Source organism: Ilyonectria robusta (genome assembly GCF_021365365.1).
Source record: "Ilyonectria robusta strain PMI_751 chromosome Unknown BGZ61scaffold_22, whole genome shotgun sequence".
Taxonomy (NCBI): domain Eukaryota; kingdom Fungi; phylum Ascomycota; class Sordariomycetes; order Hypocreales; family Nectriaceae; genus Ilyonectria; species Ilyonectria robusta.
Window position 1 is genome coordinate 663599 of NW_025764456.1, and position 26251 is coordinate 689849.

Genomic DNA, 26251 nt, shown 5'->3' on the forward strand with positions numbered 1-26251 from the left:
GGGGGTGCAGAATCACTGATGCTAGTAGTTAAACACTTGATAACGAAGGGGACATAAGTCTTACCACGGGTGATTAGACTGGAAGCGGAGTAATTAATCGATTGCTATTATCATCTCAGCTACTAATTGTTAAGCTTACTTCAGGGTGTGGCAACTTCAAGACTGTCCCACTTCGCGTCGACCTGTACTTACTCACCAACCATCGGGCTTTGTTGGCAGAGTGTTTGTGCGTTGTTGGCAACAGAGCCACCAGCCGTACCGGATGTAATTTCAAGCTGCATTACCGCTCCTAACGCCATGTCCAAAAGCGCACTAATGACACAAACCAGTCGACTGAGACCAGACTATTGATTGTCTAGCGTCAAGGTGGCGTTCGTATCCAGAAGGCATTCAGCTGCCACAGGGCACAACTATTTGCTTATTTCTTCTGCCTGGCAAAATCAGGTGCAATATGGGCAGAAGAGGACTGGGCCACCAATTTTCGGGGGACAGTCAATTAATAATACCCAGTCCCTCTATGGCCTGAAAACCGTTGTCGGTAGCCAGCGATAGTCCGGTAATGTTCTAGTAACATGTGCGGAGTACTGTAAGGGGAGAAGAAAAGCAAAAGCCCGCGCCAAAATAAAGACCTTAGGCTTATACATCATTCACATATTGGTTCTATCATCTATCATTCCAAGTCCTGGACCATCTTCCAGATGTATATGATTCCCAATGGGCAATTCTCTATATACCTTCTACTTTCAAGTCCAAGGCAACAACTCCTGGATACTCACTATAGCTGCCCGAGCCCAGATATACAAAATACCCCCACAAAGAGTTGAAGCTTGTATAGAACTGATCAAATGTGCCAGTGGTATGTAGACAGGACGTGACGAGCTCATCCTCGGAATAGTATTGTGTGCAGGAGACAGCCGGCACACTGCACACAAGCTTGCGATCGGCCGTCTGCTCACAGGTAATGAAAGAATACGGTATGTCGTCCAAACACCTTCGGTAGCGCAGTTTATAAGCATGCTAGGATAGTTGGGCCGGAACGAATAGCGAGCACAGAGGTACATGCCGTTTGATTGGATGAGGTGCCCAGTACCAGCCTCGATAGTAAGGGTAATCGGGACCAGACCTGCTTCGACAGGGTGGAACATCACGGAGCGAGTATTTTGTCCGTTGGACTGGAGCACCGAGCCTGCCGTGGGACTGTCGGGACCGCCGCCAGCCACGATCATGAAGTTGGCGAAAGGGGTGAACCCTGGGTCAACTGGTGGGGGCCGCACGGCCGAGGATGACGAAACCGCTGTCTCAGAAGTTGTAGTCGAGGCGATCGAAGTTGTAGATGTTGTAGTCGGACCAATCGTTGGTGTAGGGGGATCAGGAGCTGGGAATCCCGGTTTTGTAAAAACAAGAGTTGAGCCTGAATATATCTCGATTAGTATGTAGGCCATCATACAATGCATATAGTGCAGGACTGCTTGGACTGACTTGATGTTTGAAGCTTGCAAAGACCTCCCAACACAGAGTCGGCTGCGAGAAGGCCGAGGGCCAGAGATAATAGCATGTTGGAACGCATGGCGTAGATTGAACAGGCCTGGTGTAACGAAGATCAAGGTCGGGTTAATAAACACTCTGTGGCAAGACAACGAGGACAGATAACTATGGGGACGATGAGCACCTTGCGGCTTCAGACAATTATACTGTCACTCTCAGAAAAGTGAAAATTCCAGGAAGCGGCTAGGACTGAAGAATGAACGATTTCCATCTTACTCACAGACCCATATCGACCGCCACCATCAGGTCACCCTGAAGTTGCAGCTGGCTACATGTACGCCATGGGCAGAATAAGGCTAGACAGAGAAGAGTATTGATTTTCCAGAGCGGGTCTGTGGATTGCCTGGGCAAATACCGTAGACGTAGTACAATCTGTTGGTTGTTAGCGAACAAGGTGGCGTTGTATTATTGGAGCTCCTTGCAGCCACGAAATGGGAATATTCCTTGGCAAATCATTTGGTGGGGTCGGCTGTGCTATCTTTTAATCTGCCTTGTCTCGGATGGTGCACCATCTCTGAGCAACAATCTTTTCTCTAAGTCTTAAACATGGAACATAATTTCCCCAACTAAAACTCGAATCTCACTGCAATCACAAATGTTAGCACGGTCCATCTTCTACTGGATGCATTAAACTCACTCTAATTGCTTTTGTAGCTCGAGGCTCAATGCCGTCCGTAGAAGCTCAAGGGATATCAGCGCAGTATACGCCGGCTGGTAGGAGTTTTGCGTCTGAAGCATTTCGGAATTGATCTTGTGGAGATGCCTCACTAGCGGAAATGATTCTGACGCGGTCAGAAAGGGCGGCAACGGCTTGGCGTGTGTGAGAGATGAGGCGAGGTGGCAGAACAACGACGTCGTGGATTGGAACTGGAAGCCAGTTGAAGCCCAAGCCACTGCTAATTGACTCGATGGCAAATCTGAGGGCTCCGTAGCATCTTCCAATTGTTGAAAAGATGGTGCTGGCATGGTTTGGGCAATATGCGCCATCAGCGACATGATGGTCAAGATGCGTTGCATGCCCGCCGTCAATTTCGCGTAGATCGCGCTTGGGAACTTGCCTCCGATGGGCGGCTCGTATGTTGCGAAATGGTTATGCATGCGCAGTCCATTCAACGCCAAAAGCTCCTGCTTGTACAAGTCCCGAAGCACGCCATGCAAGCGGTCATCTTCCTGGCCCAGGACCCGCGGGCCTTGTTGATCTTGATCTTGGTGAATCCATCGATCTACCGCGGTATGCATGGCACTGTAAAATCTAGCAAGATTAAAGAGACTCCCGCCAGCAAGACGCGGTACATTGGACTTTGCCGTAATGGGATATGGAAATATGGTCCAGAAGAAAGAAACGGCACATCCCACTGCGACGGCTGCTAGTTTGTAGGGGCCAAAGAGGTAAATCGGGTAATATGGCTGTCCGTTTGACTCGGCGACATCGGAGCCGATTGCTTTGACCTGAAAAGAGTAAGGAGAGAATCAATGACATTGTGTTGAGATTTAAAGTCACCTGAAGTTCATACGCGATGATGATGTTTAGTGTGACAATGGCAATAATAGAAGGGCCAAACAGGTGAGGTTTCTTCACGTAGGTGTAAAACTAAGCAGAGTAAGCAAATGTCCAAGAACACACCCAAAGTCTGGCTCAAGACTACTTACTTCTATGACATTGGCCAGGTAAAGAAAGATTATGACACCAGCAGTCTTACCGACAACGATATACCATGCGGCAAGACTCAAGGCGACAGACGCAGCCGTGGCCAAGATGCGAGCGAAAAATCCAAAGAATGACTGGCCACTGGTAGGACTCATGCCGATGACAACGACAATCATGGCCCAGACACCTCGTTGATGGATGAAAAAGTCGTGTGATTGGCGCAGAAATGCCACAATGCCAATACTGAGCGATGCGGCAGCGACTCGGAGGCCAAACATACTAAGATCTGAGCCGATGAGGTGCGAAACGGAGCGAAACCAGTCGCTGCCTCGCTCCAGAAAGTTGGCTGGTTTCAAATGCACCAAGTCGACGACTTCAAGTCCTTGGACTTCCCTCGCTGTGTCTCGTCGTTCGTTGGGCTGTGCCGGAGCTTCTTTTGTAGTTGAAGACGCAATATGAGACCGCTTGGGATGGAGGCCTGCAGGGATGATGAGACGCGATTGCTTCATTGTATTGTCGTCCGTCTTTCTCTTGGCAAATCGAATGAGGTTGAGGGTTGCATCGAGAACCATAGTCTGCAGGCTGAACAAGTACAGCACCAGCAGGAAATCTTGCTGAATGATCATGTCCCTGTCAATGCGCTGGGTGGTTTCTGACGTGCCGTCATCGCTTGCATGTTGAGAAGGAGGAGTAGACGTCTGAACAAGGAATTTATCGGCGCGAAGATTTTGCTTTGCCACGGACATTTCGTGGATCTTAAGTCCAAATGCACTGACAAAATCTGAAGATGACGGATCTAGCTCCCTCGGCATCGATTCCTCGGTGCAGGCTTCAGAGTCGGATGGTTTCTTGGTTCCAGTCCCCGCAAGCTCCAATTGGAGCAAGAAATATTGTAGACCGGTGCTGACCAGGGTTTGTGTGTCCCCGAGGCATTCCGACAAGGCGTCAATGATGCCATGATCAATGGGCCCTTGGCCCTCAATGGTTAGCCCGTCGTCTGTTGGATGTACCCGTGGCTCTGCTTCTGTAAAACTGTTGACTATATCCGGAAGAAGGGACATGCCAGACAAAGGGAGCAAGACGCCTCTCAGAAGCATCGAAATCTCATCCAAGTCAGCAGCGGAAAGCTTGCCCCAAGCCACCTCGTTCCTGGAGTACTTCAAGCCGGCTTGGATCTTTGCATCAAGCGTGTTTAGAGTATCTGAAGCTTTGGTCAAGCGACTTCGGGCTTTGGCAAATCTGACCTCCGACGGCAACTCGTTGTCATCCTGTGACGACACATCATCTTCCGAGACTATGTGAGTTTTTTGACGAGTAAGGAAACTTGTTCTTGATGCCGTGTTAACGAACTCGGTTAGTGCATGGAGAACCGCATTTGTCTCGTGGACGAAATTGCGGATGTCTTTGCAGACGCCCTGGCGGCACGTCCTGGGAAGAATCAATAGTGAGACTCCAGTGGGAATTGCAAATCCGATGAGGAACGTCTTGATAAGACGGACGACGAAATCGAGACCCTCGTCAACAGTGGTCCAGTTGCCAGCCCGGGTAAGGGCCACCAACGCAAAGATAGATGATGTGACTATTGGATCCTGGAGCTCGGCCATACGCCAGGCTCGCAGGGCATTGCCGACCCTAATGGGGTCTGTCAGCGCAGGTTTCCGTGACCGACTAAAAGACTGACCAGATCATTACAAATAGCCAGATTGCAGCCACGGCCGATGCGCTGCTGTCATATTGATCGGGGGTTGCATTGTTGCTAGGATGGCGCGCCTTGACGGCTGAATAAATGGCCAAACAGGTAATCGATGCCGTGACGCACAAGGAGAGCAGGCAAAAGAACATGACTTTGATGAATTTGGCGCGTGGTTGAAGGCATTGTGCAGAGACGGCAATTAGAGCAGCCAAGTAACCGGTAGTCGTGGTGACATCAGAGATAGCGTGGCTCTGAGAACTGAGAATAGTTAGGGACCAGCCTCAATAGGCTAATTGCATTTGATGCTACTGACATCGCAATGACAATCGTAGGGGCGAGTGATCCCTTCATCATCATGAGCAAGGACTCGGTGTCCATCTCGAGGTATCGCCACCACGCCGTTGGACTCGTCCATCTTCAGAATTACCATCAGCCGAGTGCTCCGTCACGGAGAAGTAAGTATGACGTCAAGGAGGAGAACATACCTCCGGAGCCGAGACCCACTCAGGTCCTGATGCCTGGACATCGTGATGAAGCTACTGCCGTCACCAGTGAAGGGGAGACGAGATTGCGATGCCTAACAAAGGGCAAGAAGTGGAAATATGGAAAACTTCAATCGATGAACCCCCACGAACGTTTCCGGAAAGGAATGCACCTCCCTGGTCCGCTGGGTCCTCGACCACATGATGTTACGGCGGCTAGACCAGAACAGGTTATGCCGGACTCGCTAAACCCATTCTAATTCCCGGTATCGGCAGTCGAACCATGATAAGAGGCTGATTTACTGGGATTCGTAGGCGGGATCCCGGAAGTCGTAACATAACCCACCTGGCGGGGTGAGGTTTGATGGGTACGAGTTCTTCAAGGGGCAAATCAGTCGTGGCTTTCGTGGCGAGCGTCGCGGCCAAGATGGAGAGCGCCTTGAGTTCCTGTGTCTTGACTATCCCAGCAATCCTCGGTGGCTTCACAGTGTGCCGCGTCTTGGATCCATCTAATGTTTGAAATATGGCCTCTGCGTTGTATTCGATAGAGGCCGGATATTTAGAGACCTCAATTCCACGGTCACCCTATAGAGTACAGTTGAAACATACAACTGCGTGCCGGTTGCGTATGAGCAGATTTCATCACAAGGTGTGGTTGGATGCCCAGATCTGCCGCCTTTCATCATGATGGCTTATACTGTAGGTACGACAACGAAAAATGACGATTCGGAGCCTATCAGTGCTAAGATATTCCCGATCACTACGAATACCCAAGAAAGATGGCCAGCAGGTACCAAGCCATATGATGCATACGATTTTGTTCTTTATGCAACAATTGCCAATAACACCCACGGAAGATGGACAGATTAAAGCTGCGCGGAATCGGCGCGTCGTTATCCATAAAGCAGCTGGCAGGCATCCGGACAGTCAAATAAGGATCGAAGCAGGAACCAACGTCAGACAAAGAGCTACAGCTGTATAGAAAATGGGCCTCGGTTTTGGAGGTCGAGTCAACTGCAATTGGACTGAGGGACAGTTTCTTTAGCCTCGGTGGGAACTTGACCACTGCAATCAAGGTTGTGCATGAGTCGAAAGATTAGCATTAAACTGATGTTGAGATATGTTTGCAGTTGTAGTAGGCCCACGTAGCCGGCTTGAAGGCATTCTAATAAAGTACCAACGATTGAGTAATTGATATTCTATACGTCTAAACAGAGCCTGCGTGTTTCTCGCCTGGACGCACCGGCTCTATCTACTCCAGTTGTGCTCCCTGTATCTTATCGGCCGCGTGGCCTAATGGCTAAGGCGCTAGATTTCGGTTCACCGATGTCACCAATTCTCTAGAGATTCCAGGTTAGTTCTACGTAACACCAATCATATCTGCCCAACTAACAATTGCCATAGGTTCGACTCCTGGCGTGGTCGCATTTCATTTTTTTATTTTTTGGTCTTTGTTTTAATTTGGAACTCACATTTTAGCCCTGTCTACTGCCTAATACTTCATCACTGGCTTGGTTAACAAAGCGTTGGAGTCTGCTGTCGCCCCAGAGTCCTGACGTTAATTACGCTGCCGCCAGAAGTGCCACTTTTTATGGTGACCTCCAGTACGTGACGCCTGTCTCCAATGCAAAAAGGCCTGGAGCATCCCAGTTGCGGGGCCCAAAAGTAACACAAGTCACGATTGGCACTTGACATCTAGTCAGCAGCTAGGCCGACGCCTCTTGATGCCTTGCTTTTCAATTCTCATATTCGTAGTCTCGTGAGGCTGCCCCCTTCTCGGAAAAAGCAAAAACCATGTTAGTGCGAGAGATATCCTTCCCATTTTGCGGGCATGCACAGAGGTTGTAACAGATACCGGTCGCTGAGTGTTCGGTACTGGATACTACGTGGTCCTAATTCATGCTAATCCCTCGGATTTGATAATTGCTATGTACCATGTGAAAGGGCGTTTGGATATACGTGTACGAGTTGAACCTGGAAAAATAGATCCTGCATTCCGACCTCTAGTTCGACACCACCATCACACCAGTCTCCATCCCAATTGCCCACATGCCATCCATACGGCAAATTCATGATTCCCCAACAGAATGTCGAGTACTACAGTACAGTTAGTCGTTCGTAGGTGGACGAGTATCGGGTGGTACTAGAATAGGGTAAGCTGTTATTTCGTTAACCAGAGACTCTCAACGCCGAGCTTGACTATCGGTGCGCAATACGAAGTGAAACGAAGTGAAACGAAGCAATAATCTTGGCAGCATGAAGTATACATCAGCTCAAATGACGGTGAGAATGAATGCTCCAGAACTGGACTTCCCCTCAATGACGCGTTCCCTCTCTCACCTGCTAGAAAGTGCTGCCAAGTCTCGGCCACCAATTGATTCACAGAGAGGGTGCATTAGACAACCTGAGCTCCGTGACTTGGCGGCCAATGCGCATAAATGGCAGGTCGAGACCAATCATCTGCTGATCGTGGCTGCTTACGGGCTTCTGAAGGGAGACATACATGCACGCTACGAGGTACGAATAAGCATAAGCATATTCGGACACGCATACAATAGCGCCATCGGGGGAGACTAAATTTCAGCTGATGGAGCTATCAGGCAGCATGTCTCAGACGTCCGCTATCTCTACCACATGCAGACCAGGCTGGGAGGCAAAGTCCTTCACGTTGCTTCTTCTCACACCGTCGTTACATTTCCCCGCACCTCTGGACTGTTTCTGCTGAGGCACATGTACACCTGGCTACCACGTCTCATCTTTTTACGTTTCATTGAGCAGAGTGTACATACCGAGAAAACACATACAGCTAACTAGTCTTGAAGCTCATTGCATCTTCACCAATCATGGTATGCCCATGACCGATTATCAGCTTACCGCATTTCACGTGCTGCCATATGGTACAACTGTCGAGACCAAAAGTGCGACGAATCATATTCTCACCGGTCACCTACCTGCACGAACGCTTACCGGGCACCAGCCGGGCACCAGACGGAACATTTCAGCTACCAATTATCTTTGATATCACAACTGCGGTGTGACGACGTTGTGGTGAATTGTGACATGTTCTAGACCTAACGGTGCGGACACTGCTCCTCTGTGGGACCAAATGACCGTGGCTTGTGTTCTCGGCCCTCGGCGTGCAGCGTGATCAACGTAATGACGTGCCCGTATTCAGCCACGCAGTTCAGCTCTACACGCCGAGACGAATCTATTGAATGCGGTTGAAAGTAGGGCAGCCGTTGACTGGAGGACTAACTTCTCATCTCCCCTATGACAAGTATTCGTGGAGATATGTCTATAAAGCCCCGCCTGCTCACCTCGATTCACCATCATCTTCACTCCTCACTCAATCCATACAAGCTTCCAGCCTTGGAAAACAACAACAATCTGCCTTCTTTGACAATCTTAAACCGTGGATCAACTACCCATCCAGTGGTGCGGAACACCCTTCAATCCCAGCGCCACCATGAGCTCTACCGGACCTTCCACCAAAGAGATCATCCTCGACGCTGTCGCTCAGACACTCGGGGAGGACGCCCTTGAGACAGTCGAGCCCACTGAGTTCCCCAACGCCAAGCCTACCAAGGTCACTCTTAACGAGGTGCCGACTTGCATCACTCAGACGGATGCTCCCGTCAACCTCCGCAATGGTCCTGTCGATATCTTTGTCGGCCTCGACAAAGAATGCCCCCGATGGGACCCTGGCTCCGTCGTGAAGTGGGCGGCCTGGCGACAAGGATTCAAGAGTCAAGAAGACGCCGACCTTGCCGCCCTGCACCTTGCCACGGCAGCCGAACAGTGGAACAAAGCCAACGTCGGTGTCACTTTTGAGTGGGTTCCGCTGGCCAAGGACGCAACGTTTGTCCTATGCCATGGTGGTGCCAAGGGAGGCGTTTTGGCCTCTGCATTCTTCCCCAACGCGAACGACCTGAACTACCTGTACGTCTACACCACGGCGTTCCAGCAGCCGTACAAGGACAACATGTGGCAGATCTTCACTCATGAGCTTGGCCACGTTCTGGGTCTGAGACATGAATTCGCCGTTGACGGGATTCCGGATCGCGGAATTGCTCCCGAAGGATTCGGCGCCGTCCAGCTGGGCCGCCGAGACGAGCTTTCCGTCATGAACTACCGTGACGAGCTACCTGAGTTGCAGCAGTCTGACATTGAGTCTACGAAGTGTTTCTACTCCCTGCCCAGCAATGCCAAGGTCGGCATGACCCCAGTGGCTGATTACACCCCACGTTGATGGGAGCAAGTGGTGTCGCCGGACGTTTTCCCGCTGAATCAGATCTGTAACACCGGTGTGAGTTGGTCAATTGCGAATGAGGATACCTGTCAAATTAAGGATCCGGTGTGGAATGCTGAAGCTAAAGTTGCTGGCCGGGCCCTGGTTTCCTGACACGGATTTCATAGGTAGTCCTCGTTTCGTATTTTGAATGATGACTTACTATTGCGACAAAGTGCCATGTTATGATGTTCGAGTGAGAGAACAGGGTATTTGAAACTAGCCGGGAGAGGACCGATGATCCGAATCCCCCGCGACAACACAATGCCACTATCTGTAGTTTATGATGTCAATATTTTGACATTGTTTCTGAGGACCATCCATACACAGGAAGTGACGAGAATAAATAAAAGCCTCTTGGCACCATCGGAAACACTAGATTGAATCGACGAGCGCAAAATAGTGGACATAGGTACCCACGCTCGCAGAGCACAGCCTCAACCAAGGGGCAGGCTTGAGCGTATAACTTAACCAATATGCATCTACCGGGGATGTGCGTGCGTGTTTCTGGAGATGAATGCTTCATTTGGCCAATTGCTTACTGTTCTCGAATCCAACACGTCGATGGGCAGCTCTCCCGCCCCAGCTATTGAAGGCGTTTAACAATGTCGACTACGGATGCCAATCCGATTAAATGGACTCGAGCGAAGGCTCCTCGCGTCAGAACTGGCAGCAAGACATGGTACGTCAAGCTCCTGTCCTGGCGTGCATTGGTTAGGACAAATCCGCTCACTCTGTATTGATAGCAAGTTCGTAACCGTGACTCCGAAAATCTCTGTGTCATTACTCATTTTGTGGAATAGAACCCGCCATCTCAAATGCGATGAAGGCAAACCGTCCTGCAAGCGATGCGGCAAGGATGGCTACACGTGCGATGGCTACGAACTCATCGCTCGCAAGCTAAGAGCCAAGAAGCATAGTCTACCGGCCCAAGAAAGCAAAATTCTTACAATCCGGCGTAAGGAACCACCCTGGCCGCTGATTTCTTCGGCCCCTGAATTGAATGGCGACATCTCTCTACTACCGACAGAGAGCGATTTGTTCTACCATTTTCGAAACTGCACTATGCAAGATCTTGAGACGGCATCGACTCCTACTGATTTCTGGTACTTCCACGTTCTTCCCCTCGCTCATGCTGTGGAGCCTATCAAGTATGCGATTTGCGCCCTTGGAGGTGTCCACAAACGTTTCAAGTCTCAAGCTATAGGATCGTCAGCAGGAGCCCTGGCTATTCGGGACCTGGAACGCGTTTCTATTGAGCAGTATAACCAGGCGATCCATCACATCAAAGCATATTCACAACTATCCAACCTAAACACTGAGGCTATTCTCACATGTTGTATTATCTTTATCTGCATTGAAACTCTACTGGGTCGATATGTTGAGGCACTCCGTCACTTGCAATCGGGCTGCGCACTTCTTACCTCACTCCAAGAGTTATCATATGACGATACAGGTCTCACTCTGCGACAAGACCTACAAGAGAAGACCAGGTTCTTCGACAACATTGTTGCTATGTTTTCTAAACTGGGGCAAGACATTACCTCTTACGTTGGATTTAACGTTATTCCAAAATTGTATCATTACGTCAATACTGGATTGGAAGCACCGGGCCCAATCATACCGTTCGAATCCGCGGCGGCGGCGGCAAACTCACTCTTCCACATTGATGTTGAATGGACGTCAAGGGCATATCTTCCGGTACGGCAGATCACAGACAACACCGCCGGGATAGGGTGGAAAACAGATCAATCATTACGCAGAAGCTCGGATAATAGTTGGTCAAGCAAAGAAGGCTGCACAGAATCCATACCTCAGCTTTTCAAGATGTGGAGTCAGCGTTTCGATCTTTTCAAGGGCCAAGTTGATATGAAAGCTCTTCCAAAGCAGGATCAGCATCAAGTCATGATTCTATCCATGGAACAAGAATTCTGGGCAGCCTTTTTAGAGCTCGATTCATTTGAAGAAACCATTCGACCTGAACGATGCGATGCGATATTGCAGAAAGCCGAACAACTGGTCCAATGCAAGGTTTTCGACACGACCCCAATCTTTGTCTTTGACGCAAATTTGGTCCCCTCCATGGCTGTCATCTGCACTTCATGCCAAGACATTGATATTCAGAGGAGATGTATCCGCGTTTTGCGGTCTGTCAGGAGAAGAGAGGGGATTTGGGACAGTCAGCAAGTGGCTGATATTCTGGAGTCTATGGTGGTAGGATGGGAGCGAAACCAAATTGCATGGGACATGATATGCTGGGAGATGCCACGATTGGCAGCAATGGTCTCATCCCATGGCTTACCTTCGTTCAAAGCACCGAGGGAAATTTTGTGCTTAGTGGACGAAGGCGTTTAGGCTCTGGACATGGTGTAGATTGTATTGCTGAGATTATTCACGCCACAGCAAATGAGAAATACATCATTTGCGAAGCACAAGGCTGTATCTAAGAATGCAACCGGTGATTAGACAGCTCCATTGATAGACCTATGCCGAACCTTTCAGCGAGTACTTCAGTTGAATAGAATTTCACCAGTGCGATCCAAAACCACTTACCGACGCAACCCGAGGTTTCAGCATCCACATCCACATCCGCATCCGCATTCGAATATTCTTCAGTATAATTTTCAGCATAATAGATAAGTTCCAAGCCCACATTTCAAGAAATTGGGCTCACAGGCCTGGCGGAACTATCGTCGGTGCCTCAATCCACAACAAAGAGCTGGGCGGATAAGGCCGCAAGTCTGTAAATCAGCATCCCGCTGGACTAAGGTCAAGGAAACAGAAAGGTCTCATCTCACGGGGTGTGCCCAGTCAATCTGTCTGTTGTCATAGTGAACCTTGCAGGCGACAAAGGAATTAAAGTTTTGCAAACCCATCTTTACCCTTATGACTTCCCATATGCCATCAAGGTTGAGATGAACCATTTCCCTGACGGTGCAATTCTTCATATTTAAATACCATGTCCAGGTACGTTTCCCCCATGACCTCCATCTTCTCTAAATCTCTCCGAAATACTACCAAGCGCACGATACTCCATAGCTCAATCAGAGCTAGCCCCACCATGGATATCTTCTCTTCCCTCCCACCAGAGCTGCGCTTGGAAATATTCCTTTGCCTCAGGACCACCTCAAAAATCGCTCCACTCATTCGCGCATCACCGACGATGTTTGCACAATATCAAACGTCAAAGAAGCAAATTCGATTGGCGCTTCTTCGGCACGAGTTTGATGATGATTCATTGCAAGATGCCATGGCAATCGTTTTATTTCCTTTGATGCACCCTACCGATACGGACTTCAGCGGTATATCTCGTCATATGAAATTGTGGGGTTCAGCACAATTGCCAAATCCTTTCGAGGAGCATGATATGAACATGCTCAAAAGTCTCGATGGGCTATATACTCGCTAGCAGTGTACATGGAAGACTATATCACAAAAGCAACCGCCATTTACCCACCTCGCGCCTATCTCGCCCTTCCAGATCTCTCACCAAGGCGGGGTCAATCTACATTCCGAAACAAATCAATTGGCCTTGAAACCTTGAAATTGGATGATCTGAGTGACCAGGAGAGACGTCGGCTACTCCGAGCGTTTTTGAGATACGAGTTCATGTGCAAGGTTTACCACCCACGACAAGGATCATTTGACAAACTAGACAAACCCCTGCGCCTACGCGAGCACTTCAAGTTTCTAATTTGGGAGTATGAGGGAGTTCGATGTGTGCGTTATTACATTCAGAATCTATACGGAGCCATCTTCGCACATCATGCCAACTCTTGGCTCCCAAATGTACCCAAAGTGCCATTTACTCAATCGTTTGAAACTGTTTCGGAGAGCGAACTGTTATTTCCTGATAATGTCCTTTTCTGTCCGGATTCTTATTACGACGACTTGTGTCTAGAACAGAGCAACCCAAACTTTACTACCCGCGCTTTGGCCCGTCTCGGGTTCGACCTCATCACGTTTATACTCGGGCTTCCACGAGATGAGGCCGGTTGCTCCGTCCATCTCAAGCAGTGGCCTTGCGCCTTTCATAAACGCTATCCGAGCAGGTTTTCTGTTCGCGGACCACCTGCTACAATTAAAATTCGACGACCTACTCGCAAGAGCTGGAAACAACCCCCCGGCTTGCTCCGAGAGCTGTTCTCCCGACTACGCCGTGAAGATGGCCGGATGGTGTATCGTATCTACAGACAACGAGCATGGGTCTTCCTTGATGATGCTAGACACTACCCTCACCAGAGCACCTCGTTCCACTTTCCGACTGAGAAGCAGTTGGTGGAGAACAGAGAGCGCACGTTGGGGATACACTCCCACGATCCTCTTCTCGCTACTTCGCAGCGCAGATCTCAGGCGTGGCACGATGGAAATTATACAGCAAGGATAGATGAGAATGAGACAGGGGATTGCGAAACATTCAGCTTTGGAGATGAAGATGCGAGCCGTGTCTTGCGGTTCTTCGAAGCATTCTCAAGTGATGAATCTTCAATTTTTTGAGACTTGAGTGTCAAGAAATGGACAAACACTAAACAGAATGCGGAAGAATCAGTTCCCAAGTCAATGGCATGTGGGGTTGCGATGGCTTCATTTTGGAAACGAGTTTTGTCTAGGATCAAACTACCAGACTCATCATCAAATAACACATTATTTAGACCAAGTTCGAACTTTCCACCCCAAATTGCATAAAAAGCAAACCTCTGGTATCAGTTCTGATCACAACAGTCGACGCCGACGCCATTGATCGATAGGACCGATAGTCTTCGGGCAACCAAAGCATCCTTTGGCTGCCTCTAAGAATCCACGCTCCATCTCTACTAAACCCACAGCCGTGGTATTTGGGTTCCCAAGTCGTATTATTCTGCTCCACATCTGTTGCAAGAATCTTGTCCAAGTCTAGAACGCCAACTCTAGTACTGAGTTGGGAGTTATGAGTTGCATCGAAATGAAGATGGTTAGACTCAATGCTCAGCTCAATGCTCTGCGCAAGGAGCGGTGCATTCAAATCCCAGATTTCGATGGAAGTCCAGTTGCGAATTGCGATCCATCTGCTATTTGGAGAGATGGTCATATGCGCCATGGTAGGCGAACTATCCACGGACGGAAGCCTGTGAAGGAGTGTGCCTGTGTGGATATCCCACACCAAGACGTTCTCTTCTGTCCGGGCGACAATCCATCTCGGGTCTCTTGACATGGCCACTAATAATACATGGTGATTAGTCTGGAAATTTTGCAGGCGATGTCCTCTTAAGATGTCCCAGACCTCAACCTTGGCGCCTGAACTTGATCCGATATAGGTGCCATCGGGCGAGACGGTGATGAATTCCGTTTGAATTTCAATTTTCTGGATGGAAACCCGTGTATCAATGTCCCACAGATGTACTGATGTGTGCTCAGCCAATGCGAGTCGCTTGCTGTCCGGGAAGAAGGCCTCATGCATGATACCCTCAAATGTCTCGACGCAGCGGCCTTCGGCTGTGCCCCAAAGTTTGACTGTGGGATACAAGAAGTGGTGCGAAGTTGTCACGGACAGAAAATGCTGGCTGTCCGGTGAGAAAACCAATGGAACATCTCCTTCATGGCAATGCTCCAACGTATGGACACATGTCCCGTTGAATGCGTTCCAGAGCTTCACTGTTTTGTTTTCTGAAACTGACGCAACCCACTTGCCATTCGGCGAAATTGCGACTTCTGTGTAGTCAGCGACGTGATGCTCGAAGGGGCGCTCTGCCGAATGTGCTGCCATATCCCAGATTTTGGTTGTGTTGCCAGAAGCTGAAGCAAGCAACTGATTGTTCGCAGAAAACGCCAGGGACCATCTTCCACTCCTGCTATGATGGTCAAGGGTCTGGACGCAGGCTCCTGTATCATCCCAAATATCGATCATACCACCATATGAGGCCGATGCAAAACTGAGACCTTTTCCCAGAAAGACAACCGACATGACTAATGTACCGTGGCCTTGCAAGGTGCGGATGCAGATGCCCGTCGTCACGTCCCAAATCTTGACTGTTCTGTCGTACGAGCCAGAGGCCAGGGAGTCGCCTGATAAAAAGGAAACTGGCCCAACGAAATCGCTGTGGCCGTCAAGAGTCCAGATGCACTTGCCAGTGGCAGATTCCCAAACTCTGACAGTACCATCCGACCCACCCGATGCCAACTGCCGACCATCCGCCGAGAATGACAATGATGTAACACCACCCTCAGGGCCATGCATCGTTCTGATACATTCGCCCTTTTTGAAGTCCCACATCTTGACTGTTTCGTCGTCGGAGGCTGACGCCAGCAGCTTTCCATCTGGGGAGAAGGCAACATCGTTCACCGTCGTGTTATGACCATGCAACGTTTGCACATGCACGCCTGAATCCACATCCCAGAGGCCTATGTCCCCACTTTTTAAGCCCACCGCAAGATGTTGGCCATCCACTGAAAAATCGACTCCACACACAAAGTCAATCTCAAACGATCGGATGCAATGGCTTGACGCTACATTCCAGATTTCGACTCCGCTTTCCGTACCTGAAGCAAGGCGCTGGCCATCACGCGAAATGGCCACCGACGAGATAAGAGATCGGCTTTCCAGTGTCTGGATGCACGTGTCCCAATTTCTCTGCATCCTGGGCTTCAATTTCAGCCAGTCCGGTTCCTCGTTCTTAAACATATTCCTAACCAGACTGTCGGTGGGGCTGAATATCAGCCCTGATGCATAAACTTGAAGAGGTGCAATCTCAATAATGGCCCTATGAGAAAAAACAAATCGTCGCGCGTCTTCGATGATACTGTTCAGTTCTGCGTCTGCCGTGTTCTGCTGCTGAATTGTTAGACTTATCATTGGCAAGCTAAAACATCTGGACACTTACCATAATATCTCTTAGCTTTCCTATTGCCCCAGCTCCTTCTGGCGTCTTCCTCTGCAAGCCAAGAGCCTCTAGCCAGTACAGGAACTTCTCTCTCATAAATTCCTCAATCTCCCCACAATCAGACGATGAGATATTTTGCTTGGACTGTTCAAGATGGTCAACCCAGTAAAGAGAAGAGTAGCAGAGAGGAGACAATGGATCAGGCTCGGGCCGTGAGATCTCGTCAATGAGGACACCCGGCGCTTGCAATCGATACATGTCGCGCTCCAGAGATCTCAATGCGTCCAAAGACCGTCGGAACATAACATGGTTCTGATTCCTGATTCCTGAGGGGAAGATTGCATCGCATCCTTTTTCCATCAGAAAAGTTTGAGCGGATTGATGCACAAAGTAGACGATGTCGTCTTGAATAGTTAGAAATGAGCCGCACTCGCCGATGACTTCTTCCAAGTCCTCACGGCTCAAATCCTGTGTTTCTAATACCAGAACCCGCAATTCGTCCAGCGAAACTGGACGGTATGCGATGCAAGAAGTGGCAAGTATTTGCGTGCAAAGGTCTGCATCCTCCGACTTGAGGATTTGGCCAAGCATGCGCTCATATAGATCGTCGAGCCCTGCTGGTACGGAGTCTAGCTTTGAAAGAGTGTGCCGAGATTTGACTTGAGGACGCGCCAACTCTTTGCAAACCAAGGCTACCCAAAGAAATGTATCGTTGGCCTTCAGAAGTAAGCTTTCAAGGACAGCCTGCTTTGTCTCTGATTTGTATCCCTTTTTATGAGCAAGTTGGTCCACCTTGTAGTGAACAAAAGTTTTCACCGCTCCGGCTATGGAGTCTTGATTCACTTCAAGGTGCACCCTGATCTTCTCGGCATCTCGCAGCTGTTCCTCGATTGTCGGCCAATTACGGCTAGACACAATCCATTTAGCGCGAGAGGAGCTGGACAACTTGACAAGAAGGTCAACGAGCTCAACTCTATTCTTGTCTGAGCACTCATCTAGAGCGTCGACAACAAACATTGCATCCTGCAAGTACGAGTCTTGGAGTATATCCGTAAGTATGCCTTCCAAAGACACCAACGCACACGAGTCATCAAAGAGCTCTCTGCCCTCAACATCATACCTCTTTCTGACGTAGGAGGTCAATGTTGGATGGGTGGTACAGAGGAGCCAGATGAGGCCTCGGATCACCGACGTCGCGTTTCTGGCCTGGTCTTCGGTGGCTTGGCAAAAGAAATAAGACACCACTAGTGAAGGCTCTTTCTTTAGTTCGTCAATGATGCCGCAAAGAAGCATCGTCTTCCCCTTGCCCGGGTCGCCTTTGATCCAAAGCAATCGGCTTTCTGGGTCATTCCTGAATCTCCGAAAGTCGCTGTGTTGGAGGATCCAGCGATAAGAGTCCTTCAGTAGGCCGCCTTTCGTGTTCTCTATTTGCTTCTTGTGGGTTTCCGGATTGATGATGTGTAGATCCTTCAGGCAATTGAGGTCTTCTTTGTCGTGCGCAGTCTGGCGTAAAACCTGAGTCTGCACCTGGATTGCTGATTCTACAGCCTTGAAGCCTAAGCCCCAATTCTTTATCTCGTCGTTGAGGCTTGCCCAAAGATGTTTGTTCGAACCAGGCTCTTCTGAAAGCTTTGATAGTGCATTCAAGAGAGACTCAACTGGAATGGTTTTGCCGAGAGATGCACTCGTCTCCAGGTTGGAAGAAGTAGTATCGTCTGTGCCAGGTTCGGAGGCAAGGTTGGCCAAGTCCACCAAGGCATCCATGTCTCTCGCTACTTGCTCGACTCCTGGTGCGGGAATTGCTTTTCTCGCAGCATCGCGCATCCCTTCCATCTCGTTCGCAGATCTAGAGGGGCCCTCAAACTTGTCCTGCATGTATAACTGACAAAGGGAATAGCAAAGTGCAAGTCCATGCGACATGTCGATTATCATCTCATCCTTACGAGAGATGGCCCCAAATGACTCCTTGTACAGAAGAGGATGTGCGAGTCTGTTGTAAAGACTTTCCGGAAGACTCGTGATTTGGACTTCAAACATGACTTTGCAAAATGTCCGAGAAACACCCAAGGTGTCGGGTTTGAGAGTGACGTGATGATTGAAGCTCTCATAGGCACCAAACCATGTCTCCCACAATTTTCCAATGGGGCGATCCCGTGCAAACTTGTTCGGCTCCTTCTTCGCCTTAAAGGCGGCCTTGATGAATTGGTTGGCTTTGTCCACATCTGACGGGTAGTCAACTACGACCCGGATGCCGGCAAGATCGTGCATATCCTTCAAAATTTCTCTGAGGGTTTTGTATTTTCCTTCCCGGCGATCGATTCGGTGCTGCTCCCGGCGCTCGAGGGTGTCTCGGATCGAATCTTTCGACTTCGCTCTACCCTCAACCTTGGCAGGAATGCCTTTGTCGCCGAGTTGATCGTTGCAATATTTGACCAGTTCCTGCACCATTGACCCATAGTCGGCAGATAATTTCGGCCAAACATATTCAACGAATACGTCTTTGGGGGATTTGTCTCGCGGGGCATCGGAAATTGTGCAACGGATCTTGACGTGAAGCGGAATCTGTGGATCGCTCCTGTTGCTCAGCGCCGACGAGGCTGGTGAATCCATTGTGCTTCGCTTCAACCCAGCCCCTTGGTAGGTGCAGTACTGTTAGATATCAGAGTAGGATGGATGATGTTGAAAATCAATTTAAGAATTGTTCGTTCGGGCCACGTCGGGGAAGACGTATTCGGGTGAAGTGGATGAGGCTTCTCCGCCTGGATGGGATCATGGGTTTTTGACCCGGAGCTTCTGCGGGAAAAAAGCAGGTCTGAGGAGCGACAGCAGAAATCTGAGGGAATTTGTTCCGCATTCATCCTATCGGTCACATGATATCTGATTTCAGGCGGCTGAAGGGCGCAGATGGGCTGCGTCTGCATGGTGTTGCGAGACGAGGCCACCAATAATATCCGACGAGATCAGGACTTGGGGGCGGCCTCACAAACAGGGTCTGGCGATTTAGGGGGGAAATGAAATTGATAAGCCCGAGCCGTTAGGAAGTTTGGTTTTCACTTGAACAGTCTCATTTTAATTTATTTTCGTGGTCCCGACATCAGTGGTGACCCGGGCTCATTTGCACTGATGCGATGAGATAGTTATTTATAAAGCGTATGACTTATTTACGCGCTACGCGCCCTTATTCCAGTGGCCTACGTCATCATTCAGCGCCTAAGACCCTCGAAGCCCATGGCTGCCCTCAGCCGCACCGGACCCAACGCCAGCTTACGGAGTAGCACGTGGCACATCCAGCGCCATTCATTTTGATTTGCACCACTTGGCGAGAATATCTGTGGCTTGCTGACGTAAGACTCAATCAAATTTACAAGTTGATAAAGTCATTGAAATGTCCTGTTCTTCCATTTTGTTCGCTGCTCCCAGATCTGAAATCGTTGATCAACATGTTGTGTCCAGAGTGCAAAGCCGTGTTCAACCAACCCGTGACACTAGTCCAGAAACAGTGGCAGCTGGATCGCTGGGAGGGGCAGTTCGAATACGACATCACTCTCTCTAGACTGGAAGGGAAAGCGGCTCGCTGCTATGGCTGTCGCGGGATCCTTCGGCAGTTGATCAAACACCGCACCCGTGAAATGCCAGCAACTGCACCCTTGCAGATCTCATACATCCTGGCTGCGCAGACTGATAAGCAGAACGGCGGCACCTATTTGTGGAATGGGGCAGTCTCGGAGGGGAAGAAGCTTGGGGTGCAGGTCATGCATTTCGAGAACGTGTCAGATGCAGGTATGAAGTTTTCTGTTTTCTACCAATCTAGACTGCTGCTGAACTACAAAGTACAAGAAAACAAGGTTACGAGCACCAACACCGGTTCCATGGCAGCTCTGGGATTCTTCAAAGGCTGTCTGAACGAATGCCGCGCAAAGCACTCAACATGTACTTCAGCTATGTCCAGTACACAGCCATGGTACCCTACTCGACTCATCCACGTCCAACAACACAGCGTGAAACTTGTCGAGTCTATCCAAGGCGGACTTTCCGGACCATACGCGAGCCTGAGTCATTGCTGGGGAGGGGCCAAAATACTGAAGCTGGAGAAGCAGACACTTTCTCAGTTCAAGGACGACATTCCCTTCCACCAACTTCCGCAAACATTCCAAGACGCAATTGAAGTTGCAAGGTGTCTTGACATCAACTATATTTGGATCGACTCCTTGTGCATCATCCAAGACTCGGATGAGGATTGGCAACGTGAAGCAGTAACGATGCTCAAGGTCTACAAGCATGCGCTTTGCAACATCGCGGCCACTCGGTCAGCAAATAGCTTTGGGGGGCTATTTACTGACAGAGATCCAGCTGTGCTAACCTCAGATATACTGGATATCGATAACGGGGCCTTGAAGGGCCGGTTCCGCCTCATTGATGAGGACTATTTCACGCAGCAGATTGATGATGCACAGCTCAACCGGCGTGCCTGGGTGACCCAAGAGCGTCTACTCTCGACGCGAATCATTCATTTCACATCTGATCAAGTCATCTGGGATTGTGCAGAACTCACAGCATGCGAATCGCTGCCCCGCGGAACAAGCGTTTGGCCTTCCTCCGCGAGGACACAAATGAGGGTTGGATGCAAGCAAGGCTCCCACTTCTTGACACCGCCCGACTCGGCCGACCAGGCCATAAGTCAATGGGCAAGAATCGTCAACGCTTATTCGGCTTGTGGCCTGACCCAGATTGGTGACAAGCTGATCGCGATTTCCGGTGTCGCCGAACACCTACAGAACGAACTAGGGCTCGAATACTGTGCGGGCCTGTGGCGACCCAGGATGGAAATACAACTCTCGTGGTTTGTCAACACGTTACAGCAGGGCAAAAGCCCTCGGAATGAGCTTGCACCTTCGTGGTCCTGGGTGTCCATCAACGGCTCAGTTGACACGCAACAAGTCGACGCATATGAAGGATACGACATCACCCCTCTTGCTTCCGTCACAGAAGTCAGCACGCGTCGGGAAGTTTACGAGCCCCGCGGCGAAAAGATTGTTGGGTACCTGCGCATGCGCTGCAGCCTCAATCCTGTCACAGTACAAGGAAGCGAGCAAGATTTTCACCTGGAAGGCAAAGGGATGGATCATGCGAAGAATGTCTGGGTCGACTCGGCAGATGTAATCGGCGCCGACCGGCTCTTCTTCGTACCGATGTTCGACCTGCAAACACCACTCTCACTCGAAGACAAGTGGAATCTCGCATCCGAGATTAGGGGCATCCTTGTTCAGGCCGTGAGTGGGGAGCCGGGAACGTATACGAGATGCGGTCATGCTTTTGTGGCTGCGTCGGTTCGCGAGGATACCAAAGCTTTTGACCCAACGTACGACGCTCTCAAGTCGGCAGAAGCGAATCCTGGGCTACCATGCGAAGAATACGACTCGATTTCTGGGTATGTTATTAAGCTGGTATAAGCACAGGAGATAGTGTAAAGCATCAATAGTTGCCATTTTGACGTAAGCTGTCTCAGAGATACTGCCTTCTGAGAGTTTTATGTTATATTGGTTGGTTATTAAGAAAGTACATCGGAGTTGTCCGCATAACTAGTGCTCTCCTTTCCTCAGCGTGCTGGAAACATGTCGACACACAACATGCACTTCGGTGCTTTATCAAATCCAGTCACTACCCCCGACTGAGCTTCACGGATCCTAATTTGACCGTCAATAAAATATTATCCGTTTAATTCTAATTTAGCACACTGCTGTGGATAAGATAAAAGAGGATTGCAATATGTTGTAAGAATAAGCCTAATGCTAATGTAGGGCAGGTATAGAAATATGGTTAGTGAGAGAAAGCCATAGTCGATACCCTGTCAAGTGAAGTGACGTCACGATGAGCAGCAAGTGATACAATATTCCCATATGAGTCAATCAATGCGGAGTGGAACATAGAGACCACCAAAGACGTGAGTGACCTTATTCCTCGAGTGCGAAGACAAAAAAATTGCGAGGGTGAAGACGATGTATTTCCGGCCTCAGCTGGCCCAGCGAGCCCTGCAGCAATCGAATATACAACCGAAGATAAAATCCCAAGCATTCAACTATATCCCTTGGTCTCAACATGAACACCCACTCACCAGTAGAACGAGTACAATACTTCAAGAACCCGGCTGAAGCCGAGGCCCAATTGGCCTGGCTTCGCAACCTGACCTGGATCAACCCAGCGCTGTAGGTTGCCTGGCTGTCTCTATTACAGCCCACGACCTCGGCTTCGGCCGGGCTCTTAAAGTATTGCCCTCGTTCTACTGGTGAGTGGGTGTTTGCGTTGAGACTGAGAAGATAAAGTTGATTGCTTGTGATTTTGTCCCCGGACGCGTATTCGATGGCTGCAGGGCTCGCTAGGTCAGCTGAACCGACCATGGGTCTCGTCAATGAAGAAGGTATCGTTACTTCTTGGTAGGAAAGGTGATATAATGGAGGGAAAGAATCATGGCTCGGCTTCTTGGGCTAACGGCAGCTTATATACCCCCAGGTTTAACATTTTCAAGCTGAAAAGCTTGATATTCAATCATCTCAGAAACATTGGGTAGGACATGCTTGAACTGTGAATAAAACTGTGTTTTTTGGCCTTGTGCCGGCAACCTGATCACCTTGAGGGAGCAGACAGAAGTTAGATTAGTCACCACCAGCGGCAGCTCAGGCCAGGTATGAAATGAGCAGAAACCTGCTAGAACTGGGCAGGCACCACGATGCACATAACTCAGATAAGCCCGCTGTCAGCTCCTCATGAGGTGTATCCAAAGACAGGCAAGCTTGCCAGCAAAACCCAGTTGATGAAGACCCCGCGATTAAGTACCTACGACCGTCCTGGAGATTCTCACAATCAGTCGTGACATCTACATGATTGCCAACACCGCCAACTCCGCCCTGCCGGATTATCAGGGTTGAAAGATCCATGCCGATGAAGTTTAACACATTACGTTCGCCACTGGCATCTTAGGGTGCTGTCATGATACTACGGCGATGCTCGCCAAGTTCGGGTCCGAAGCCAAGTGCCGTAGAGGAGGCCATCACGGAGAGCACATACATCATTTTTACCGTCTTTTCTAGCACGGTGCTAGTCGGTTCTCTGTAGTGAGGCGCCTGCACTGGCGAAAAGTATGCTGCGCAGGCTTCATACACATGGTCTGTCTATTGGGCCCGTAGGGGCAACTTCAAAAATGGTAGCGCTTGGCGCAAACCACACACCCCTGGCCCGATCAGGAAGAGCAATTCAACGCGAAGTTTATGGAAAAGAGGAAGTGATTGAGTTCATGGACTTTGTTCGCCTAAATGTTCCGCTACAAAAAAGGGCCGAGGCGGATATTACCTTTCGTATGCAAAAACCATATCTATTATGGGTCGGATTTCGCCCGTGAACGGAAGAGGGCCACCTTAAAAGTACCTTATGGTAGAAGCTTGAATAGGAGCCTTATGAGGTCACATATCCGTGCGACAAATAGGACAAGGGTTGTTGGGCTGATGTGGTGTGGGGGTATTGAGGGAACGGGCATGCAGGGGAAATCGGAATTAAATTCTGTACCAAATAGGCCGGGTGTATAGGCTGGCAACCACACCATCTCCCTATCGGATAATATTTGTCGTAATATAACCTTCCGTAATGGTCTCTTTTGTGAACTCGTGATGGGATCCGCGCGTTCCCCTCTGCGCTTGGTTATGAAGCCGAGGCTAGAAGTCGCCCGTTCGGAGCGCTTGTCAGGGTTTCCACCAATGGAAATAGGCTGTGCTGAACCCAAAAGAGCAAATACGATATCATATCCCGTTCTTCCAACCAATTCCCACGTGCTAACTCTTGCAGAAGATAACTACGGAGCATATACAGCATTCAATCCGGCTTTCGACAGGCCTAGTCCTCCACGTGTGTGTTTCCTGTCCTGGCATTGCAAACTCCCAGATCGACCGACGCCAATCTCGGTAAACCAATCGAGTAGTCTGTGCCGAACAAAATGACGGCGCCGTGACATCGCGCCAATACGGCCTCGGGACATGGGGAACTCTCACCGTTACCCCGGAGCGGCACTCCGCAATAGGAAGCCGATCCGCCGCGGGATATATCTCGCTAATAGTATACCGTAGCAGCTATGACACCTGATGCCACCACTATGGCCAGCCAGCGGAGTGCTTATAGATGGGGATAAACCTCCAGGAAATGTTCAAGGACGCTCTCTCATCGCCAAAGTAAAGAACCAGTCCCTCAGATATCATCATGGTCAACTGGCGCACCGCCATCTGCTCCGCCGTCCTCGTGGCAGGCGCCACAGCTGCCACCAGCGGCGACTTGACCGTCCTGAGCATGAATGTCGCAGGTCTCCCGCCAATCCTGAACGGCAATGATGTCCCCGGTGACAAGACGACCAACTCGCTGCTCATCGGCACCTACTTTGCCAAGTACGGCTATGATATCATCAATGTGCAAGAGGTAAATATGCTGCAACATCCACTTGAACAACATACTCATGCGTAACAGGACTTCAACTACCATGCCTCAATCTACAAGACGGATACGCATGCCTACCGCACTGCTACATCTGGCGGCGCCGTCATTGGCTCTGGTCTCAACACTCTGGCCAACTTTGACTGGATCAACTTCTCCCGCGTCAAGTGGGACGACTGCTCCAACGCCTCTGGTGCCGATTGCCTGACTCCCAAGGGCTTCACCTTCATGCGCATCCAGATTGCCGACGGCGTCTACATTGACTCGTACAATCTGCACACCGACGCCGGCACTGAAGACGGCGACGAGGCTGCCCGAACCAGCAACGTGAAGCAGGTCGCCAACTACATCGACACCTGGAGCGTGGGCAACGCCGTGCTCGTCTTTGGCGACACCAACAGCCGCTACACGCGCACGGCGGACAACATCGCCACCTTCAGGACCCAGAACGGCTTGACGGACGCATGGGTCCAGCTGGTCCGCTCTGGCGTCGAGCCAACCGTGGAGACCATCTGCTCCAACCCCAGCACCACCAACAACTGCGAGACTGTCGACAAGCTCTTCTACCGCGGCAACTCCATCATTAGCCTGACCGCTGACTCGTTCAACTACGAGAGCAACAAGTTCTTGCAGCCTGATGGCAACATTCTCTCCGACCACAACCCCATCGGCGTCAACTTCACCTGGTCGCTGTCCTCCAAGCTGCGCCAGTCTGCCTACATCGGCGGACCCCACGGCGACTGGTTCACTGATCTGACCAAGCTCTCTGCCTACTCCACCATTTCCAAGCCCACGAAGCTGACCTTTGCTGGCGGCTCGCGCCTGGACTCCGTGAGCATTACTCTCAAGGATGGAACCGTCCTGAGCCACGGTGGCACTGGTGGTACCGCCTCGAGCTTGACCCTGGGTGCTAGTGAGTACTGGACCAGCGCCAAGCTGTGCCAGGGACAGAAGAGCTCGCAGACTCGCGTCTTCTACATTTTGGCCACGACCAGCGCCGGAAACACTGTGACTGCTGGAACTGCCACCAGCGATTGTGTCACTATCACTGCGCCCACTGGCTGGCAGATTGCTGGCTTCCTCGGCCAGGATGGCGACGAGATTGACCAGCTGGCTTTGATCTTTGCGCCGAAATGAGTCATGCACGGTCACTCTCGACTATTAACGACATATTAAGAGCTATGACGATGAAACAGCAAAGTTGGGATAGGGAAAGCGGAATTCAGATGTCTATTTAATATCCACCTAGTAATTTAAACTGTCTTACTT

General features: G+C 50.1%; 8 protein-coding genes and 1 pseudogene across 9 annotated transcripts; 6 read left to right on the top strand and 3 right to left on the bottom strand.

Annotated features, from left to right (window-relative positions):
• Positions 1–115: 115 nt before the first annotated feature.
• On the bottom strand, positions 116–1567 carry BGZ61DRAFT_482719 (uncharacterized protein; the record flags this gene model as incomplete). Its single annotated transcript, XM_046249420.1, has 4 exons — positions 116–119; positions 193–344; positions 777–1411; positions 1480–1567. The coding sequence occupies 4 exons, from the start codon at positions 1565–1567 to the stop codon at positions 116–118; spliced, it is 879 nt and encodes a 292-aa protein (XP_046099369.1).
• A 347-nt stretch (positions 1568–1914) lies between these two features.
• Positions 1915–5497, bottom strand: BGZ61DRAFT_105508 (uncharacterized protein). The gene is made up of 7 exons (XM_046236880.1): positions 5372–5497; positions 5200–5301; positions 4875–5144; positions 3196–4825; positions 3047–3136; positions 2183–2994; positions 1915–2128 (listed from the first exon to the last, which is right to left on the bottom strand). The coding sequence occupies exons 1-7, from the start codon at positions 5410–5412 to the stop codon at positions 2086–2088; spliced, it is 2988 nt and encodes a 995-aa protein (XP_046099370.1). The 5' UTR covers positions 5413–5497; the 3' UTR covers positions 1915–2085.
• Positions 5498–6650: 1153 nt separating this feature from the next.
• BGZ61DRAFT_t178 lies at positions 6651–6793 on the top strand (annotated as a pseudogene). Its single transcript has one exon. The product of its transcript is annotated as a tRNA-OTHER (tRNA).
• A 2041-nt stretch (positions 6794–8834) lies between these two features.
• Positions 8835–9617, top strand: BGZ61DRAFT_497543 (uncharacterized protein; the record flags this gene model as incomplete). The annotated part of the gene is made up of 1 exon (XM_046251174.1): positions 8835–9617. One exon carries the CDS (start codon positions 8835–8837, stop codon positions 9615–9617), a length of 783 nt encoding a protein of 260 aa, XP_046099371.1.
• A 606-nt stretch (positions 9618–10223) lies between these two features.
• Positions 10224–12116, top strand: BGZ61DRAFT_459233 (uncharacterized protein). Its single transcript, XM_046246876.1, has 2 exons — positions 10224–10405; positions 10460–12116. Exons 1-2 carry the CDS (start codon positions 10275–10277, stop codon positions 12009–12011), a joined length of 1683 nt encoding a protein of 560 aa, XP_046099372.1. The 5' UTR covers positions 10224–10274; the 3' UTR covers positions 12012–12116.
• A 601-nt stretch (positions 12117–12717) lies between these two features.
• BGZ61DRAFT_482723 (uncharacterized protein) lies at positions 12718–14153 on the top strand (the record flags this gene model as incomplete). Its single annotated transcript, XM_046249421.1, has 2 exons — positions 12718–12958; positions 13069–14153. The coding sequence occupies 2 exons, from the start codon at positions 12718–12720 to the stop codon at positions 14151–14153; spliced, it is 1326 nt and encodes a 441-aa protein (XP_046099373.1).
• A 151-nt stretch (positions 14154–14304) lies between these two features.
• Positions 14305–18277, bottom strand: BGZ61DRAFT_362417 (uncharacterized protein; the record flags this gene model as incomplete). The annotated part of the gene is made up of 3 exons (XM_046241357.1): positions 14305–14632; positions 15248–16461; positions 16514–18277. The coding sequence occupies 3 exons, from the start codon at positions 18275–18277 to the stop codon at positions 14305–14307; spliced, it is 3306 nt and encodes a 1101-aa protein (XP_046099374.1).
• Positions 18278–19902: 1625 nt separating this feature from the next.
• Positions 19903–22069, top strand: BGZ61DRAFT_398408 (heterokaryon incompatibility protein-domain-containing protein). Its single transcript, XM_046242991.1, has 2 exons — positions 19903–20293; positions 20345–22069. The coding sequence occupies exons 1-2, from the start codon at positions 19954–19956 to the stop codon at positions 21961–21963; spliced, it is 1959 nt and encodes a 652-aa protein (XP_046099375.1). The 5' UTR covers positions 19903–19953; the 3' UTR covers positions 21964–22069.
• Positions 22070–24754: 2685 nt separating this feature from the next.
• Positions 24755–26119, top strand: BGZ61DRAFT_362470 (endonuclease exonuclease phosphatase family protein; the record flags this gene model as incomplete). The annotated part of the gene is made up of 2 exons (XM_046241366.1): positions 24755–24967; positions 25016–26119. The coding sequence occupies 2 exons, from the start codon at positions 24755–24757 to the stop codon at positions 26117–26119; spliced, it is 1317 nt and encodes a 438-aa protein (XP_046099376.1).
• Positions 26120–26251: the final 132 nt, after the last annotated feature.